The 22,184-nt window shown below is 41.5% G+C and overlaps 1 protein-coding gene across 1 annotated transcript; it reads left to right on the top strand.

The window, feature by feature from the left end:
- The first annotated feature begins 3,422 nt into the window (after nucleotides 1-3,422).
- On the top strand, nucleotides 3,423-21,460 carry LOC132836216 (probable G-protein coupled receptor 139). Its single transcript, XM_060855546.1, has 3 exons — nucleotides 3,423-3,535; nucleotides 3,672-3,736; nucleotides 20,511-21,460. Exons 1-3 carry the CDS (start codon nucleotides 3,423-3,425, stop codon nucleotides 21,458-21,460), a joined length of 1,128 nt encoding a protein of 375 aa, XP_060711529.1.
- The last annotated feature ends 724 nt before the right edge of the window (nucleotides 21,461-22,184 follow it).

Raw genomic sequence — 22,184 nt, 5'->3', positions numbered from 1 at the left:
CATAGAATGTGAAAGTTGAAGTAACTTTGTTAATGAGTTGCAATGTATCTTGCAGATGACAGACGATATGCGTCAGTAGTGGCATGAATAACAGGTGTTGAATGGTGTGCCAATCAGAAAGAATTTATTTTATTGGCAACCCATCCATTCACTGCAAATACATAAAGAACCTATGCCCCGAATTAATCGTCTTAACGTCGTACCAATCAGGACTCAAACGTGGGAATCATTAGCAGGTCCCTCCCATTTCTCTGCAGCAGTAAAGCAACTTTTTTGACTAGTTCCTTCGAAACTCATGATATAAATAATATCGAAAGGCAGAGAGTTCCAACAGAGTGCATCATATTCACTTTCCCTTTGTTGGCATTCATACTTGTAAATATATTCCCACTCTTTTATCAGCCCCCTTTGCCACTTACAACCCCTGAGCTAAAAGCTCTGTGGGTAGGTTCGGCCCTACAAGTCCACACCAACCCGCCGAAGCGCAACCCACCCATACCCCTACAGTTACCCCTTACCTAACACTACGGGCAAGTTAGCATGGCCAATTCACCTGACCCGCACATCTTTGGACTGTGGGAGGAAACCGGAGCAAACCTACGCAGACACGAGGAGAACGTGCAAACTCCACACAGTCAGTCGCCTGAGACGGGAATTGAACCCGGGTCTCTGGCGCTGTGAGGCAGCAGTGCTAACCACTTGTTTTCTTACTTTGTTTTCTTACTTTTCCTTTTTGCCTTACCTTTCTTCCACTTCATCTCGTGGATTCTCAGTTATCAATTAACTTTCGCAAAGTAGAAATGTTCAACAGCTATTTTGCACAACCTTGCATGTCTTTTTGGAGCAAGAGAGATGAGGCAGGTAGGGTAGGGTAATCTGACCTCTGAGACAAATAAACAGAAATACAGGCCACAAGTGGGCACTGCATGAAAGTACAAAAATGTGTCAACAGAATCAGAGCATTGCCGTAAAAATAACTTTAAGCCAGAGAGAGATTGGGTTTGAAACGGGAACTATCAAAACGTTTAAGAAAAATTTAAATGGGCCCTACAAATACAAGGGCTTATGCCTGAAACATCGATTCTCCTGCTCCTTGGATGCTGCCTGGCCTGATGTGTTTTTCCAGCACGACTTTGGTACTCTAGCATCTGCAGTCCTCACTTTCTCCTACAAACACAAGGGCACACAAGGTTATAAGCTACGTGCTGGCAAATAGGACTAGAATAGATGGATGACTGATGATTGTCATGGAGACAATGGAGCCAAGAACTTCTTAACATTCTGTTAAAAAAATTCTGTTTCTCTCTGACTCAGATTGGAGAGATAATAAGATAAACACAACAACCAAGGTCCAAGAACATCGAATTCAATCAATAATAAATGTTCCACCTGATCTATTATGATTTTCACTTGCCCTCCATTCTGCCCTAGAACATCTTGTCACCAAGAACAGCTATCTAAGAATCCTACTCATTGACTACAATTCAGTCTTCAACGCTATTATCCCCTTGAGACTGATTACTAAACATAGTGATCTCGGACTAAACCCCATTCTCCGCAACTGGATCCTCAGTTTACTGACCCACAGGCCACAATCAGTGAAGACTGGGGATAATATTTCATCCTTACTAATACTCAACACTCCAGGGGTGCGTACTCAATCCCCTACTGTGGTCACTGTATACCAAAGACTACATTGCCAAATACCAGACTAATGCCATTTACAAGGTAAAAACAATGACTGCAGATCTAGAAACCAGATTCTGGATTAGTGGTGCTGGAAGAGCACAACAGTTCAGGCAGCATCCAAGGAGCAGCGAAATCGACGTTTCGGACAAAAGCCCTTTATCAGGTTTAGAAGGGCTTTTGCCCGAAACGCCGATTTCGCTGCTCCTTGGATGCTGCCTGAACTGCTGTGCTCTTCCAGCACCACTAATCCAGAATAATGCCATTTACAAGATCACTGACGACACCATCATTGTCGGTCAAATCTCAGATGGCGATGAAACAGAATGCAGATGGGATGTGGAAGACCTGGAAAAATGTGCACTGAGAACAACCTAGCTCTCAATGCTGGCAAAACCAAGGAGCTCATTATTAACTTTCAGCGGAATGTTATTCATGCCCCTCTGCACATTAACAGCACAGAGGTGGAACGAGTGGAGATGTCAAACTCCTGGGAGTGGTCATTCACAACAAGCTTTCTTGGACTCTTCATGTGGACCCACTGGCAACAAAGGCCCAAAAACGTCTTTTCTTCCTTAGGCAGCTGAGGAAATTTGGAATGACGGTGAATAGCCTTGCCTACTTTTATTGGTGCGCCATTGAAAGCATTCCGCCTGCGTGTATCTCTACCTGGTATGGCACTACCTGTACCACTAAAGATCGGAGACAGTTACAGAGAGTGGTAAACTCGGCCTGGACAAACGCAAAGGTCAACCTCCCATCTATAGAATCCGTCTACCAGGCTTGCTGTCAAGGAAAGGCCGCTAGCATTCTTAAAGATCCTTCTCACCCTGGCAATGCTTTTCTACAACCTCTACCATCAGGGAGAAGGTACAGAAGCCTGAACACATGCACCAGCCGGTTTTGCAACAGTTTCTACCCTACTGTTGTTAGAATACTGAATGGACTCACAAACTCTTAACATTCACTTGTACCTGTATTTTTGTTTTTGCCACTGTTTACCTATTATTTACTATCTATGCTACTTAACTATGTTATCTGCTTGTATTGCTCACAAGACAATACTTTTCACTGTGTCTCAGTGCATGTGACAATAAATTCAATTCATTTTTTAAAAAAAAAGTTGTTTCACAAGAACACATAAAGTAAGAACATGCCATTTCAGCAGTCATGAGATGAGAATAAATTTGTTGTCAAAGAGAGTGGTGAGATGTTGACATTGTGCGCCATAGAAAACGTTTGAATGTAAAATATTGGATATTTTGCAAGTCCTCAAGCAGAGGACTGCGACAATGCAGATTGACTGTCGTGGTGAAGATCTTTCCGGTCATGAACTCAGCAGACCCGCCCCATGTTTTTCTATCTCCCATTCAAAGTTGACTTACCACAGATTTGAAGCATATATGCACCTTTTACTCAAATACATGATTCCGTTTTAGATACTCTCTGCTCAGGAGCGAAGCAGTGTGATGTGAAATACAAGCGAGCATCGCTGTTTGATTGTCCCCTAATCGCGATGGTAATCTACCAGTATTCTTGATTATTGCACTGATTTCTACCTTTGTTGTTATTTCAATGGTCAATTTTCACATGTGCTCAGACTTTAAGCATCAACTGAGATGGGAATAAATTTGTTCTCAAGGAGAGTGCTGAGCCTGTGACATTCTGCACCACAGAAAATGCTTGAAGGTAAAATATTGAATATGTTCCATGTCCTCCAGCAGAGGACTGTGACAATGCGGATAGGTTGTCGTGGTGAAGATCTGTATCTCCATGGTCACCACTACCAGAAGAAGGGCCTCAGCAAGGCACCCTACGACGAGAAGCAGTCACCTGCACTGAAGAGCAGGTGGTTGGCCTGGTGTCAAGGACTAGTTAAGGCCCAAACACTACATCACTGTAGTGTTTCCCTCTCTCCATCCTCATCTAATCAAACAATAAAGTGGAGGGCTGAAGTCATGTACTATTGAAAAATTTGTTGGCAGCAGTGCAAGAAGTAAGAATGTGCCTCGAGAGGACTCGGGGAGCAGTGGCTCGACAAAAAGTGCAGGTAGGTTCAGGTAAAGTCCTTTCAACTTTACATTTTAGTTTTACAACTATTAAAGTGGCAGTTAGGGCAGTACCATGTTGCTCCTGCATGATGTTGGAGACTTCCATTGTTCCGGATGACTACACCTTTGTGAAGAAGACCAGCTACAGCTTCTTGTTAGCAAGTTGGAGCTGGATGCATTCAGGATAATCTGAGAAGCTGTTTGCTTCATAGATCAGAGTGTTACTGAGGTGGTCACACCTAAGGTGCAGGCAGAGAGTAGCTGGGTGACCAACAGGAAAGGCAAAGGAAGTAGGCAGAGAGTGCAGGAATTCCCTGTGGGCATTCTCCTCGAAAAACACGTACATACCTGTTCATGAGGGATGGGTTGCTTCTAAATTGGAGGGTGACCAATATCTTGGTGATTAAGTTTGCTCGAGCTGCAAGGGAGAATTTAAAGCAATTGGCAGGGGAGTGGGATCGTCAACTGCAGGGAGACAAGTGCTAGGCTCAAATAAGATACAATCATTAGAAATACTGGATTGAAGAGGTAGGGGAGGTGGGAACATGACAGGGAGCAAGGAATCAAGATTAGAGTGGTGCTGGAAAAGCACAGCAGGTCAGGCAGCATCGAAGGAGCAGGATGCTGCCTGACCTGCTGTGCTTTTTCCGCACCACTCTAATCTTCACTCTAATCTCGATTTTCTGCATTACCCACCTCTGACGAGCTAGCAAAGAATGCTTGGTGCATTAAATTGAATTGATTTCAATGGAAGAGGGCTGATAAGTAAGGTTGAAGAGCTTAGTGCGTGGATAAGTACGTGGGATTAGAATATTATGGCCATTTCAGAAATACCGTTAATGAAGGGACAGGACTGGCAACTTAATGTGCCAGGGTATAGTTGCTTTAGGTGTCACAGAGATGGTGAAATGAGTGGAGGGGATGTTGTATTTTTGATTAAGGTGAGTATCACAGCAGTAGTGAGAGATGAAATAACTGAAGGATCATCCAGTGAGGTTTTGTGGATGGAGCTAAGGAATATGGTTATTGCACGCCCCCAAATTCAGTCGATGGGAATTAGAGAAACAAATATGCAAGGAGATTGGGGAGACTTGTGGGAACAATAGGGTTGGCAGAGTAGGGGATTTTAATTTTCCTAACAAAGACCGGGATTGCCAGAGGGTTAAGGGCTTATATGGACTCAAATGTTTTAAGTGTGTTCAGGAAAGTTTCCTCAAACAGTGTACGACTCAGGAAACAGGGCATGACAGGTGACGAGGTTGACAGTGGGGAAGCACTTTAGGACCAGGGACATGTTATGGACAAGGCCAAACCCCTCAAAATATTTCAAAAAGATAGCCCAGAACCTAACTTTGCTAGTTGTTTTAAGCAAGGGGAACGGGGATATTCCAGGAGTGATGCAGTTGGTTAAAGTACTCAGTTTTAAGCAAAACCAAATAATTACCGAGTGAAAAGCACAAGCAACGGAGAACAGAATACGGAATAATATAACCAATCTGAAGATCAATCAGATTATCACAACTTAATGATGCTGTTTCAAAATTAATGATCCAATAATCTGCATAAACAGTCCTTTTCATGAAAGGTAAAATCAAACACAAAGGTTTACAGGAGATTTGTCAGGGAGAGAGGACCAGCATGGGCCTGCTTCTTTGGATCCAACAGTTGCCAAACTACCTGACTACTTTTGGTGAATAGCCAGACCAGAGAAAAATTAAGCTGAGAATGGTGGCCAAACTCCTTTAATTGAGCAAGTGTTTTTTTTTAACCAACTTAAAAGCCTTTGACTGTTAGTAATAATCAAATTGGCCCTAATAACCTTCAAAACCAGAATTTTTGGGTTCTGTGTCTTTAACGACCTCTCCGAAACAAAGCCAAGGAAAAAAAAACATGTTAAAAGAACAGTATCATAGGCCATAGAACATAGAACATTAAAGCACATTACAGGCCCTTCAGCCCTCGATGTTGTGTTGACCTGTGAAACAAATCTGAAGACCATCTAACCCACACAATTCAATTTCCATAAATATGTATATCCAATGAAAATTTAAATGCCCTTAAAATTGGCGAGTCTACTACAGTTGCAGGCAGGGCGTTCTATGCCCCTACTACTCTATAAGTAAAGAAACTACCTCTGACATCTGTCTGTATCTATCACCACTCAGTTAAATGTTCTGTCCCCCCCGGGCTGGCCGTCACTATCCAAGGAAAAAGGCTCTCATTGTCCACCCTATCTAACCCTCTGATTATCTTAAATGACTCAATTAGGTCACCTCTCAACCATCTTCTCTCCAATGAAAACATTCTCAAGCCCCTCAGTAATTCCTCAGATGACCTTCCCTTCATACCAAACAACATCCTAGCAAATCTCCTCTGTACCCTTTCTGAAGCTTCCACATACTTCTGACAATGCATTGACTAGAACTGAACGCAATTCTCCAAGTGTGGCCTGGCCAGAGTTTTGTACAGCTGCAGCATGATCTCATGGCTCTGAAACTCAATCCCTCTACCAATAAACCTGAACACATCGTATGCCTTCTTAACAACTTTATCAAGCTGGAATCTATGTACACCATCATCTACATTCCCAAGAATCTTACCATTAGCCTTGTACTCTGTATTCCTGTTGTTCCTTCCAAAGTGAATCACCTCATATCATTTCGCATTAAACTCCATATGTCACCTGTCAGACCAGCTGTGCAGCTTTCCTATGTCCCTTCGCAACATGAAACATCTTTTGGCACTTTCCACAACTCCACAGATCTTAGTGTCATATGCAAATTTATTAACCCATACTTCTATGCCTTCATCCAGGTCAATTACAAAAATGACAAACAGCACTGGTCCCAAAACAGATCCTTGCAGTAAACCACTAATAACTGAACTCTGATCAACAACCACCAGCGAGCCAATTTCTGATCCAAACCGCTAAATCACCCTTAATCCCATACATTAGTACTTTCTGCAATAGTCTACCGTGTGGAAGACTTTATGAAGTGCCTTATTGAAGTCCATATACACTACATCAAACGCTTTACCATCATCCACCTGTTTGGTCACCTTCTCAAAGAAGTCAATAAGGTTTTTGAGACATGACCTACCCTTCACAAGTTGACTATCACTAATCAACTTATTCCTTTTTAGATGATTACAACCCTTTCCAAAACTTTACCCATCTCTGAAGTAAGGCCACTGGTCTATAATTGCCATGGTTGTCTCTACTCTCTCTCTTAAACAAGAGGACAACATTTGCTATCGCCTGGGTTCTGGCACGAAACTTGTAGACCATGACAACAAAAATATCCAAGCCAAAGGCTCTGAAATCTCCTCCCTGGATTCCCAGAGAATCGTAGGATAAATCCCATCTGGTCCAGGGTTCTTATATATTTTCACACATTCCAGAGTTGTTAACACCTCTGCCTTGTGGACTTCAAACCCGTCTGGTCTAGCAGCCTGTATTTCAGTATTCGCCCTGACAACCATGTCTTTTTTCAGTGTCAATACTGACAGAAAAAATCATTTAGAGCTTCTCCTATCTCCTCGGACTCCACGCACTACTTCCCACTACTGTCTTTGATTAGCCCTAAACTTATCCTAGTCATTCTTTTATTACTGACATACCCATAGAAAAAATCTTGGTTTTCCTTAATCCTACATGCAAATGACTTCTCATATCCCCTCCTGGCTCTTGTTAACTCTTTCTGTATGCCCTTCCTGGCTAACATGTAATTCTCAAACGCTTTAACTGAGCCTTCTCGTCTCATCCTTACATAAACCATCTTCTTCCTCTCGACAAGAGATTCAACTTCTTTAGTAAAGGTCCGCTCCTTCACTCGACCACTTCCTCCCTGCCTGACAGGTGCATTCAAATCGAGTACATGCATTAGCTGATCCCAGAATAAGAAGCGCAGTTCAGTTGTGCCCATCCACAGCAGTTTCCTTCCCTATCCTATGGATCGTAAATCCTGCCTAATCGCATCCTGATTGTCTTTCTCCAGATGTAACCCTTGGCCTGTGGTATATATCTATCTCTTTCTATTGCTAAAGTCAACATAACTGAATTGTCGTCACTATCACCAGAGTACTCACCTAACTCCAAATCTATAACCTGCCCCGGTTCAATACTCAGAACAACATCCAACGTGGCCTCACTCTTTGTTGGTCCATCTACATACTAAGTCATGAACCCCCCCCCCCCCCCCACCCTGCGCACATTGGACAAAAACTAACCGATCTAAAGTACTCGAACTATGGAATTTCCAGTCAATATTTGTAAATTTAAAGTCCTCCATGACAACTACCCTGTTACTCTCACTCCTATCCAAAAATATTTTTGCTAAATTTCCTGTGCATCACTGGAACTATTTAGGGGCTTGTAGAATACTCTCAACAGGGTGACCTCTCCTTTCTTGTTTCTAACCTCAGCCCATACTACCTCAGTCGACGAGCCTTCTGCCACCCGTAATACAGTCGTTAACTAAAAATGCCACACCTCCCTCTCTTTTACCATCTTCCTTGTTCTTACTGAAACATCAAAACCCAGGAACCTGCAACATTCATTCTTGTCCCTGCTCTATTCCTGTCTCCGAAATGGCCACAACATTGAATTCCCAAGTAGCAATCCTTGATGCAGGTTCACCCACCTTAGTCTGGATGGTCCTGACGTTGAAGTAGACACAATTAAAACCTCCTTCCTGCTTGCCGGTGCCCGCTTGTTGTCTTGAAACCTCATTTCTGACTTCATTACTCTCAATCTCCTGGACACAATTTAATATCCCACCCCCGACTGAATTAATTTAAACCATTCTGAAGAGCATTAGCAAATCCCCCCTCCTCCACCTCCAAGATATCTGTACCCCTCTGGTTCAGGTATAGACCATCCTGTTTGTAGAGGTTCCACCTAACCCAGAATGTGCCCAAATTTTCCAGGTATTCGAATCCCTCCCTCCTGCACCATTTCTGTAACAACACGTTCAATTCCTCTCTCTCCCTATTCCTCACCTCGCTAGCACATCACACCAGTAACAAACTTGTTTTGTTCTAGCTCTAAGTTTCCACCCGAGCTCCCTGAATTTCTGCCTTAAATCCCCATTCTTTTTCCTCCATATGTTGTTGGTGCTTATGTGAACCATGACTTGGGGCTATTCCCCCTCCCCCTCAAGGATCCCGAAAACATGATCGAAGAGGTCACCAATCCTGGCACCTGGGAGGCAACACAACAACCGCAAGTCTCTCTCCTTTCCACAGAGCGTCCTATCTGTCCCCCTAACTATGAAGTCCCCAGTGACCAATGCTCTGCTCTGCTCCACCTTGACTTCCCTTCTGACCATCAAGGATGGACTCTGTGCTAGAGGTCTGTACCCCATGGCTTATCCCTCTTAAGTCGTACACCCCAATGATAACCAAAACGGTACCCTTGCTTTTTTTGAGAGGAACAGCCACAGAGGATCCATGCACTGTCTGCAGTTTCCCCTTCCGTCCTCTGACTGTCACCCATCTGCCTTTTTCCTGCGTCGGAGGTGTGACTACCTCCTTGTAACGCCTCTCAATCACCCCTTCAGCCTCCAAATGGTCTGAAGTTTATCCAGCTCTAACTGTAGTCCTCTAATGCTGTTTTCAAGGAACTTGAGTTGGGTGCACTTCCCGCAGATGAAGTCAGCAGAGCCATCAGTAGCCACTCTTACCTCCTACATTCTGCAGGAGAAACGTTCACACCTCCCCTCTTAAAAATCTGCTCCATTAACATCCAAAGATGGCTTCATTTTAAAACACCTTTATCTTAAACGGTTAGTACTCACACCACAGAAATGCATAATATTGACTATCACCATGCAAACCTGCATAAATACATTCTGTTTCACCCTGTTTCAATCCAGCCATTTCTCATTCGCATCTCGACATTATATTGACAATCACATTTTCCCATCTGCCATATGCACAACTTTCAAATTGAATGACTGCAACAACAAACTCCATCTTAACAGTCTGGCAATTTTGTCCTTAATTTTCTTCACAAATTTCAATGAGTTATAGTCAGTGCATATTATTGTCCCAGATACGTTACTGGTTACATAAAAGTTAAAACATTGTAACGCCAACACCAAGCTCAAATGCTCCTTCTCAACTGCTGATTATTTATGCTGATGAGTATTCAACTTCCTGGAGAAATATGTGATTGGCCTTTCTATCTTCTCATCGTCTTGCTGCAAGAGCGCAACACTAACACCTGCATCATCTGCATCGATAGCCACCTTGAATGGCCTTGAGAATTAGATGTGGCTAACACTGGGGCAGTAGTTAACACAGCTTTCAGGCTGTCAAATATCTTCTGACATTCCGTTCTTCACTGAAACCTTTCATCTTTCTGCTAAAGTTTGGAATGAATTTTCGATTAAATCCACTCAGTCCCAGGAACCCCCCCCCCCCCCCCAATTACCTTTAGTTTTAGCATGGGAAACGTCCCAATTACAAATGTTTTTGCGTATGGTGGGGCCATGTGTCTATGTCCATTAATATGGCCCAGGAAGTTGATTAGGGATTTGGCAAATTCGTGTTTAGCCAGGTTTATCATCAGGCCTGCCTTCCGAAGTCGATCAAACAAATGAGATAAATGTTGCAATGCTTCCATTTATGACTAAAAATGAACAGGTTATCTATATATACGGGACACAGTTGGGTAATCTGGCAATGACCTGGTTTGTTCGTCTCTGAAATGAGGCTTGCGCATTTTTCATACCAGTTGGCATGGCTTTAAACTGATACAGTCCATTTGGTGTTACAAAAACCGAAGTTTCCTCCGTCCCTTCAGACAAGGGTACCTGTCGGTATCCTCTCAGCAAGTCCACTTAGAAATTTAAGTTGCTTGTCACACCTTCTCAAAACAGTCTTCAAAATACGGCATCAGATTTGCATCCGTCTTTGTAACCCAATTGACTTTGCGATAGTCCATACAAATTCATGGGGGACCATCTGATTTTGGCATCATTACTCTGAGTGACCTCCAGTCACTTTGATTATGTCATCTTGGAACATGCGTTCAACCTCCTTTGAATCTGTGCCAACATTAGAGGGTTATGCCGAGAATTATGTTGCTTCTTAGGAACAGCATCTCCTATATTTACATACGCATAATTATATAATTAATTCCCAGCTTTTTATGCAAATCTCCCCCTTGTCATGCAGTAACTTTTTCAGGTCATTCCGATTTTCATCTGGATGGTAACTCAGTAATATATTCCAAGTTTTTACAGCTCACTAACCAAATTAATTTCAGGAATGCCCAATTCAGTATCCTCTGAACTTGGTTCATAGCTGTGTATTGGAAACAACATCATCCTCTTGCCTTCCTTCCCTGTCAAAACACCTTTTGAGCATATTCACATCCAGTCTGTGAGATCTCTTTCTGTTTGGGGTCCTTATCAAATAGTTTTCTTCACTCAATTTCCTTTCGACTTGATAAGGACCACTAAATCTTGCTTTTAAAGGTTCACCTATTACTGAAACACTAACACCTTATCTCTGATCGCTAAATTGCGAGGTTTTGATTCAGTGAACCACCTAGCCAACTCTCCCGCTCTATTTAATCATTCCCTAAAATTCGGCACATAGTCCAAATATGTGATCTCTGAATTCTGATGTAATCAATTTTACTGGTCCCCTTACTTCATGCCCAAAAACTAAATCAAATGAATTGAATTTGTTCAATTCTTTTGGTGTGTGCCCGATCGCAAAAAGTACAAAGAAAATTCCCTTGCGCCAATCATTTGGACAGTCTTATGCGAAGCCCTCAACATGGTCTTTAATGTCTGATGTCATCTTTCCAGACCTCCCTGCGATTCTGGTTGGAACGCAGTAAATTTGAACTGTTTTATTCCTAAGCTGTACACAACTTCGTTTAAAAATTGTGATGTAAAGTTTGACCCTTGATCTGATTATCTCTGTGGGTAGTCCATATCTCGTGAAAAATCAGAGTAGTTCTTCTGCAATCATTTTAACTGTGATTTTGCCTAATGGGACAGCCTGTGCAAATCTAGTGGACACACTCATTATTGGTAACAAATACTGATTCCTACTTTTTGTTTCAGGTAGGGGATCTACACAATCAATTAAGACTCTTGTGAAAAGTTCATCAAATGCAGGAATAGGTATTAAAAGCGTGGCTTGTATTACTGCCAGTGGTTTTCCACATACCTGCCATGTACGGCGTGTCTGACAAAATTCAACTATATATTTTTTCAGTCCAGGCCAGTAAAAATGATTTTTTGTATTTTGCATGAGTTTTTCTCACCACCAGATGACTCACCTGGAGGTGACTCATGCGCTACTCGCAACAGTTCCTTTCTGTAACTCACTGGCAATAGACTTAATAAACGTCAGTCCATTTGTCATCTGCCCGAGTCTGGTGGTCTCCATTACCTCATTAAGACATCACCTTTAAGATAAGATCAGGGATACCTTCGGATGCTTTTTTTTCCTGTTTGTCTTTTGATACAGTTGCTTTAAATTCTTATCTTTCTGCTGTAATTTAGTTAATTTCTCTGAGCTAAAGCGGTCATCTATCTGCCCTTGGTTTGTCTCAACCATATCATCAAACAGGGTCTCTGCTAATTTCACTTCAAATTGCTTGTCAGTGCTATTTCATCTGTCCTGTTTCGACTGGTCACTCTGTGACCTCTTTTGCACACAGTCAGGAAATATCACAGGATATGTGTCCCGCAACAATTCAGTTGCCTGAGTTTCCACTGGCTTTTTCAAATACAGTAGGCAACAGATAATCCCAACTTAATGATGCTGTTCCAAATACTTGCAACAATTCCCATAAACTCCCCTTAACACAACAGGTAAAATCAAACGAAGGTCTTACAAGAGAGATGTCAGAGAGAGAGAAAGAGAGATAGGGACAGAGACAGACAGAGGGAGACATAGAGAGACAGATAGAGAGATTAAGATAGAGAGAATAAGATATTTATAGAGAGGGAGAGAGAGGGGGAGAGATAGAAAGAGAGAGAGAGAGAGAGACAGAGACAGAGAGAGAGAAAACCAGCATGGGTCTGCTTCTTTAGGTCCAGCAGCTTCCAAACTGCCTTGAGTGCTTTCAGTCAATACCAGACTAGAGACATACTGAGCTGAGAGATGTGGCCACTCCCCTTTCATTTTTCAAGTTTTTTTTTAACTTTTTTCCGAAGTAATATCTGTTACGGATTATCAAATTGGTCCTAACACTCTTCAAACCCATTCTTTTCGGAGTCTCTGAAAAAAAAGCCAAGTGCAAAATAAACTTGTTAAAGGAGCAGCATCGCCACAGGCGTTGGTCTATTCATTTTATATTAATTACGGGGAGGGACAAAGCTGGCCCACGGGTTCAAGTTCCAGCTTGGGGCAAGGATTTAAACAGGAGCTTGCACAGGTTGACTGGATTAGTTTGTTTGCATGGAAAGGGACCACCAGCAAGTGGGAAGTTTTCAAAAGTGAGACAAGAGGAGTTCAAGGTTGAAGGGCAAGCTTCACGGGAATAATGAACAATGGATGAGAAGACCACAAAACAAGCATGGAGACGTCACTCAAGTACAGGCAGCTGGGATCAAGGGAATCCCTGGAGGTAGACAGTGAATGCAGCAGTTCACTGAAGAAGGAAATCAAGAGGACGAAAAGGGCACGAGATATCCTTAGGTGACAAGATCAGGGTGAATCCAAAGAGGTACTTTCAGTGCATTACAGGAACAACAATAACTAGAGTGAGAATCGGGCCCCGCAAAGAGCAAAGTGGACATGTATGTGTAGAACCACAGGAGATGGGCGATGTTCTCAAAGAAAATTTCTCTTCTGTGTTTACCATGAAGACATGAAGACTTGGGAACTTGGGGAAATTAACGTTGATATCTTGAGTACAGTCTTTATCAAAGTAGAGAAGACGTTGGATGCATTATCATACATGAAAGTGGATAAATCTCCTGGTCCTGACCAGCTATATCGATCAACACAGCAAGAGGCTAGACAAGAGATTGTGGGGGCGCTGGCTGATATTTATGCATCATTGTTAGCCATGGTTGAGATCCCACTAGACTGGAGAGGAGCAAATATTTTGACATTATTCAAAAGGCTGCAACGAAAAGCTTGGGAACTATAGATCAGGAAGCTTAACACTGGTGGTGGGTAAGTTCCTTGCGAAAATTCTGAGAGATAAGACAAACATGCATTTGGAAAGGCATGGTTTGGATAGGAATCATACTTCACAAATTTATGAGAGTCCTTTGACGAGGGCAGAGTGGTAGATGTGGTTTATATGGATTTCAGCAAGGCCTTTGATAAGTTTCCACATGGTAAGCTGCTCTGGGAGGTCAACTTGCTTGGAATCAGGGGGAGATGGCAAATTGAATACAAAATTGGCTTGATGGTAGGAAGCAGAGAGTAATAGTGGAAGGATGCTTGTCGGACTTGAGGTCTGTATATGCTGGAGTGTGTCAAGGGTCGATGCTGGGTCCATTACTGTTTGTTGTCAACGTCAACAATTTGGATGACAATCTATTAGGCATGATAAATAAATAAACATTAAATGGGTGGTATTGTGTATATTGGGAAAGGTTATCAGAAATTGCAGCAAAAAATTAATCAGCTTGGGAATTCAGCAAAAAATGGCAAATGGAGATTCATATAGATAATTGTGAGATCTTGCATTTTGGAAAGTGAAACCAAGATAGTAGTTTCATGGTGAATGGTTAGGGCTTAAGGAGTATAACGGAGCAGAGGAATCTTGGAGTTTAGCTTCACAGTTCTCTGAAGAGTGGAGTCACATGTAGACAGGGAAGTGAAGAACGCTTTTGGAATACTGGCGTTCAGCCGTAAGGGCACTAAATATAAAAATTGAGAAGTTATGTTGCAATCGTACAGGATGCTGCACTCAAGGGAAGGAAATGGCCTGGTGGTGTTGTCGTTTGACTGTTAATCCAGAGAGTAAAAAGTGAGGTCTGCAGATGCTGGAGATCAGAGCTGAAAATGTGTTGCTGGTTAAAGCACAGCAAGTTAGGCAGCATCCATGGAGGGCTCTGGCCCGAAACGTCGAACCTCCTGCTCCATGGATGCTGCCTAACCTGCTGTGCTTTAACCAGCAACACATTTTCAGCAGTGTTAATCCAGAGACTCAAGGAATGTTGTGGGGACTCGCATTTGAATCCCATAATGGCAGATGGTATAATTTGAACTCAGTCAAAAAAAGATAGAGTAGGCTCGGAGAGCTGAAAAGGCCACGCCTGTTGTTATCTCTGATGTTCTTGTTATTACCTTTGGCGATTTTATCTGGAAAATAGTATCTGCATCTGCTGTTATTTCACAATATACTGTTTATTATTTTAGCAATCTGTGTTTTATTTATTTGGAGATGCCGGTGTTGGACTGGGGTGTACAAAGTTGAAAATCACACAACACCAGGTTATAGTCCATCAGGTTTAATTGGAAGCACACTAGCTTTCAGAGCGACGCTTTTTCATCAGGTGGTAGTGGAGGGCTCAATCCTAACACACAAAATTTATAGCAAAAATTTAGTGTGATGTAACTGAAATTATACATTGAAAAGTTGATTGTCTGTTAAGCCTTTCATCTGTTAGAATGCAGTGATAGTGCTGTCTAGCTATCACCATTGTTAACAGCTAACCCAAGAATGCAACTTTTTTAAAAAAAGGTTTTGTGATTTACACATGAAAGAAGTGAAACTATCACTGTATTCTAACAGATGAAAGACTTAACAGACAATCAATTTTTCAACGTATAATTTCAATTACACCACACTGTAAATTTTTGCTATAAATTCCGTGTTAGGATTTAGCCCTCCACTATCACTAATGAAGGAGCATCGCTACGAAAGCTAGTGTGCTTCCAATTAAACCTGTCAGACTATAGCTTGGTGTTGTTTGATTTTTAACTGTGTTTTCTTTAATATCGTACAATATAACACGGGTTAATATTGATTGTTACAACACGAGGTAAACCCTTCTGCTTAATTTAAAACCAGCAACACAGAAAAGATTTATCCTGTGCAGCAATCTGTAAAAAATCGAGTGGCCACGGACTACTTAAAGTAAACATTAACAACTTTATTTCTTAAAATTTAAGAGAGAACAATTAACTAACAACTATTTACAATCGCTTCCTCTAACCTGTCTTTTACCTTCTCTTTTATAATACTGGTCCAATAAAGCTCCCAAATCAGATTTACAGAAAAATTCAAATTTTAAAGTGGTCGAATCTTTAGCTTCTTTGGTAGATTGGCTCTTCCGGTGATGGTTGAGGTTTTACTCTTTGCAAACTCCTTCTCTAGCCAGGTACCTCTCAGAGAGTTCTGACTAGCAGTCTACGGCTTCTGGTGTGGTGGCCGTTCTCCTCCCAACTGTTCAATTTTCCCCAGTCTCATACCCCAATGCATCGGATTATGTCATTGGCTTTTAAGATTGTCAATATAATCGATTCAAACTGGATTGGAATGCAGTATTTTTCTGCTGCAATTTCTGATAATCTTCTTCAATGTCCACAATACCACCTATTTATATTTCAGCAAATTTATGCCTTGTAGATTTTCATCCACATTGTTGGTGTTGATAACCAACAGTAATTGAAACTGATTGACCTAATTCAAATCTGTTTTGTCGTTTCCAGGCAAGCAGATACTCCAGTAGCTGGAGAACAGGTTACATTGTGTCTTATTGAGAACACTTGGTGCTGTCACTGCTAGCTTTTACTCTCTTATAGGTTTGTTTGCCACATCTTCATAACACTATTACAATATTAAGTTACTTTTATAGTTCTTCATGTATTGCATTAGTCTCCTTCCTCAGTTGCGTTGCCAGGGCACGATTACTACTGTACCAGTCTAGTAATCCTTTATGCAGCAGGGACATCTGTTAAAATAATGATTGCACAACATCCTGTTGTATATAATTTCACGCTATCAGAACTATTAGCACACAAACTCCTCTGCCTATCTATACAATAGTTGGTCGTTTTGTCGTTGGGACTTAACCATTCCTTGCTTACGTTCCCAGTAGACCAGACATAATGTCAGTTTGGTTTACATTTCCATACCATTGTTAATTCAAATGAATTTATAACCACTCCCTGGTCCTATCTAAGAAAACATATCTTAAACTGTATCCATTAGCATTACCCTGGATCCTTCTCTGTTCATCTAAATAAAGGTCATGTGTCCACATGTATTGCTATTGGCCTAGTCTCAATTATTACATTCTAAATGAAATATTCTACAAGACATTGACTCCACCGCTATTCCTGTTGCATAGTTCGAAATCATGCTGCACGTTTGTGTGAAATTTTGTAAAACACTTGTTTCTCGTGAATGTCTTTGCATTCTTCTAATTCTATAGTCCTATCAGACTACAAATAAATTACCATATTCAGTCGTGTCTGTGTTCACAATGCAGTAGCCTCTAACTTATGAATGAATTAACGAGACCACATTTCTCATGGCTGCCGTTTTTCACAATGCACTCATCTCTGTCTTAGTTATTGCTACATTCGATGTTATCTCATTCTGCATTATATTGTTTGTGTCTCCCTTCGTCACGATAAACATCTAACACATGTTTCAGTTTTCCTGCATCTGATATTGTCTCTGATATTTGTAAAGATCTTTACAAATGGTAAACTCTGAAAAGAAACTCCCGCATTTAGAGGCCTCTCCTGAATTTGTAGCTTAGAATGTTTTGTAATTTCGACTTTGCATGTGATTCTTGTTAAATCAAATAAACAAGAACTGAAACTGTTACCAATAAATCAAATACGTGTAAAATCTGATAAGAAAATCAGATTTGGGGAAAGGAGGGAAATAAATGGAACCGGGCGTAGATAATTAGCATTTTTTTAGGTGAAATGTAGGGCAACAAGTTAACAACTGTCAGCGGCTACGCTTGATGGAAAGACAAAACCTGGCTTGTGGGGAACATAAAAATTCAAAAGGAAAAGTCTTAGCCAGCTGTCCTCAGTGCATGGATACAGTCTACATTGTAAAATAATTCCCCTTGATAATGTTACAAGTGGAAGGCACAAGGGCATGGATTTGTTTACCGAACCATAACTAATGTTTATTACGTAATTTAATTGTTCCGTGAAAACTTTCAGTTGGAATAAATGAGCGACACAGCGAGCGTGGCTCTGACCTAAAGTCTACAGATTCTGACATCCCTTCAATCTCTGAAAACAAGGATGCATGGACCAGCAAATGGGCTCTTCTTTGCTATTGTCTATCCCTTTCTTGCTGTTATTGGTGCCCCTGGTAATTAATGGATTACAAACTAAATAATTTTCTTTTATTGCACATAAACATTTGCTTTTCTGTTTCATACTATTTTTAATATCCAATGTTACCCGAGAATCCCGAAATTCGTGTGCATTATAAGTTATTAGTTTATGTTATGGTAAATAATCGCATTATTTGCACTTGTATTTCAGAGCTTTTAAATGAATACATTACTTTTATAAAGCTGATATTTGTCAGTTTTTTGAAATGCTTGGACATTCGATAATTATGCTTTTAAAGTGAACTTCTGGCATAATATTGTAAGACTTAATCTAATGTATTTAATGTGATGTGGAACAATAGCTTTGTTTAGTTTCGTGATCATTTAACGTCATTCATATAATCCCAAGAATGAGTGGAAGGATGGTGGAAGAAACAAGTGTAGTTGAAAAATTTATAGCTGATTCGAATTTTCAGTTCTCCTGATAGGTTTGTACCTTCGGCGTCTATGATGGTAATCCTGTTTTGACATAGTCGGTGGATGTCACAGTCGCTGACAAATGGGATTAATGATTGTTCATCTGTAATTTCCACTTGAGATGGTAGTGTTACAATTGTAACGCAAGCCACTGAAATTGGTACAGTAAGGGTGCTTCACAGAAGTTTTTGCAGACATTTTGACACAGAGAAAGAAATGCATTGGACCTTCAGAAGGGAGGAAATGCGGACTGACTGAGGGAGTCATTTTCAATGACTAAATGGGCAACCAGCGATGGAACGGCATTCCACAAGCTGGTGCTTCCAACTAAACCTTTTGGACTATAACCTGGTACTGTGTGCTTTTAACTAACTTCAGAGTGACACAAAAGGCCAGCATTGGAGAGAATCAAGAGACACTTGATAATCTCAGCTGATGGTAAGATTACACAGGCGCAAGAGTGCAGAAATTGTGGACAGGACTTGAAAATTCGGAGATGAAGTTATTAAAACTATGACATTAACAGACAAAAAGTCAATGTAGATCAATAAGTGTGTCTGGATAAATCGGATTTAGACTGATTAAAACTGTCGATAGCAGATACTCAGGATAAGCTTAACATGTATTTGGAAAAACAAAGACTGATTAGGGATAGTCAACATGGCTTTGTGGATAGGAAATCATGTCTGACAAACTTGGTTGAGATTTTTGAAGAAGGAACAGAGGATTGATGAGGGCAGAGTGGTAGATGTGATCTATATGGACATCAGTAAGACGTTCGACAAGGTTTCCCATGAGAAACTGGTTATATGGAAGCCTGAGACCAGTCAAGTGCCACAAGGATCAGTGCAGCGTCCACTTATTTTCATCATTTTTATAAATGATTTGGATGTGAGCATAAGAGGTATAGTTAGCAAGTTTGCAGATGACACCAAAATTGGAGGTGTAGTGGACAGCGAAGGTTACCTCAGATTACAACGGGATCTTGATCGGATGAGCCAATAGGCTGAGAAATGGCAGATGGAGTTTAATTCAGTTAAATGCGAGGTGCTGCATTTTGGGAAAGCAAATCTTAGCAGAACTTAAACACTTAATGATCAGGTCCTGGGGAGTGTTGCTGAACAAAGAGAACGTGGAGTGCAGGTTCATAGCTCCTTGAAAGTGGAGTCGCAGACAGATAGGATAGTGAAGAAGGTATGCTTTCCTTTATTGGTCAGAGTATTGAGTACAGGAGTTGGGAGGTCATGTTGCAGCTGTACAGGACATTGGTTAGACCACTGTTGGAATATTGCGTGCAATTCTGGTCTCCTACCTATCAGAAAGATGTTGTGAAACTTGAAAGTGTTCAGAAAATATTTACAAGGATGTTGCTAGGATTGGAGGATTTAAGCTATAGAGAGAGGCTGGACAGGCTGGGGCTGTCGAGGCTGAGGGATGATGTTATAGAGGTTTACAAAATTATAAGGGTTATGGTTAGGATAAATAGACAAAGTATTTTCCCTGGGGTCGGGAGTACAGAACTAGAGAGCATAGGTGAGAGGGCAAAAATATAAAAGAGACCTCAGGGACAACATTTTCATGCAGAGGTTGGTACGTGTATGGAATGAGCTGCTGGAGAAAGTGGTAGAGGCTGATACAATTGCAACATTTAAGAGGCATCTGGATGGGTATATGAATAGAAAGGGTTTGGAGGCATATGGGCTGCGTGCTGACAGGTGGGACTAGACTGGTTTGGGATATCTGGTCAGCATGGGCAGGTTGGACTGAAGGGTCTGTTTCTGTGCTGTGCATCCCTATGACTCTATGTATACTCAGCTATAAAGGTCATCTCAGTAGTCTGAGAGCAACATATGTGGTGGGAGCAGACTGCAGTGTCTCCCGTATCAACAAATGTTCCACCCAGTCGTCAACGTTGAACCATCAACAATGATTTTGAAACAGGCAAATGTTGAGCATGGAAAATCAATGGAGCATACTGCTTCAGTTCCAGAATAATGAAACTGGCGATTGCAGCCCATTCAGTGTCATATTTCACTCTCTTCATCCCTCACAGCAAACTTGTTGGCAATTGTAGTCCTGTCTGGACGACGATGTGGACTTTCTCGATGCATCACCTACTATCTGAAGGCAATAGCAGCAGCTGATTTATTTGTCATTATTACTGGATGCATCTTCAACAGAATTGGCCGCATCTATTTTAGCTATAGTGTCCTGTCAACCACCGCTGGCTGCAGCATCAATGCTGTGCTTGTCTATGCAGCTCGGGATGCTTCTGTTTGGCTGACAGTAGCCTTCACCATTGATCGTTTTGTGTCTATCTGCTGCCAGAGCCTGAAGAACAGTTACTGCGCTGTCAAAACTGCATCACTGGTCATAGGAATGATTTGCGTCTTTATTTGCGTCAAGAACGTCCCATACTACTTTATTTATCAGCCCTTATACAGTCTGAATGGGTTGCCTTGGTTCTGTAACATCAAGCCCAACTTCCATACTTCATCTGCATGGCAGGCTTACCATTGGCTCGATCGCATCTTAACTCCTTTACTCCCTTTCTTCCTCATTCTGTTTCTCAACGTCCTGACAGTGAGGCATATTCTTGCAGCGAGCAGAGCCCGTAAGAGGCTCCGTTGCGCTGAGAACCGCATTGATTCAGAAATGGACAAACGTAAGAGGTCTATAGTCCTGCTCTTTGCCATCACGTTCAGCTTCCTCCTCCTGTGGGCCACCTATATCGGACGTTTTCTTTACAGATTGATTGCTCGTGACGAGTATGTCAGCAGCCTGAACTTCAGATCCCCACAGTACATCCTTCAAGAAACGACGAACATGCTCATGCTACTCAGTTCCTGCAACAACATCTTCATCTATGTGGTATCACAGAAAATGTTCAGAAAGCGATTGAAGGAGATTCTTATGTGGCCCTTTCAAATATTCACCACCCGCACAAAATGGCCGAGAGGGAAAACAGAAAACTGTCTTACCAATATTTCCCATGGAGCATAGTGTGAAGCACTGTCTGATCCAAACCACAAATTCAAAAAAGAAAATTCTTACCATCACTCAGGGCCAATATTTATCCCTCATTTCACATCATTAAAGCCAATTTGATATTTATTTGCACGGCATTTTTGTGAAGTCTCACACTGCACGTTTGCTGCTACTCTTCTGTCATATAACTGGATGGTACATAATTAGCCCTTCCTTCGTTAATGTGTTCCTCCCTTCTTTCCTTTCTGTCTTTCTTCTTTCCTTCCATCTTACCATCTTCCTTTCTTTATTAACCACGGAGTAACCAAATTGGATTAACACCATGTCTCTTTCTGACTACATCCTTGCTCATGAAATAAGTTTTGTTTAATTCATTCATGGGGTACGGGCACCTCTAACAGGATTAGAATCTCTTGCCCATCCCAACAGCACTGAAACAGGTGCTGGTAAAATTCCTACTTTGAACTGCTTAATTCCTTAGAGTGCAGGTAAACCACAATGCTGTAAGAGAAAAGGTACCATGAATGATAATCTAGCACCACTGCATAACATCTGATAAAATTCCAAATCGCGATGGTGCAGAGGAGAACTTCAAGCTGACAGGTTTCCCTGGTTTTGGTTCCTTTCTCCTCCAGCAAGGTAGATGTCACGGCTTGCAAAGGCCTTTTGATAGAAACTCGCGTAAGTGCATCTGGTAGAAGGTAGATGCTGCTGCTACTGTGCGACAGTAATTAAGGGA

This window comes from Hemiscyllium ocellatum, chromosome 46 (genome assembly GCF_020745735.1).
Source record: "Hemiscyllium ocellatum isolate sHemOce1 chromosome 46, sHemOce1.pat.X.cur, whole genome shotgun sequence".
NCBI lineage: Eukaryota > Metazoa > Chordata > Chondrichthyes > Orectolobiformes > Hemiscylliidae > Hemiscyllium > Hemiscyllium ocellatum.
Note: the sequence above shows the minus strand (reverse complement) of the source record. Positions and strands in the feature narration are given on the sequence as shown.

Coding starts and splice junctions, on each gene's coding strand:
- LOC132836216 (XM_060855546.1), top strand. CDS start 3,423: ATGCGGATAGGTTGTCGTGGTGAAGATCTGTATCTCCATGGTCACCAC. Junction 3,536..3,671: donor TCACCTGCACTGAAGAGCAG/GTGGTTGGCCTG, acceptor ATTTGTTGGCAG/CAGTGCAAGAAGTAAGAATG. Junction 3,737..20,510: donor TGGCTCGACAAAAAGTGCAG/GTAGGTTCAGGT, acceptor CATCCCTCACAG/CAAACTTGTTGGCAATTGTA.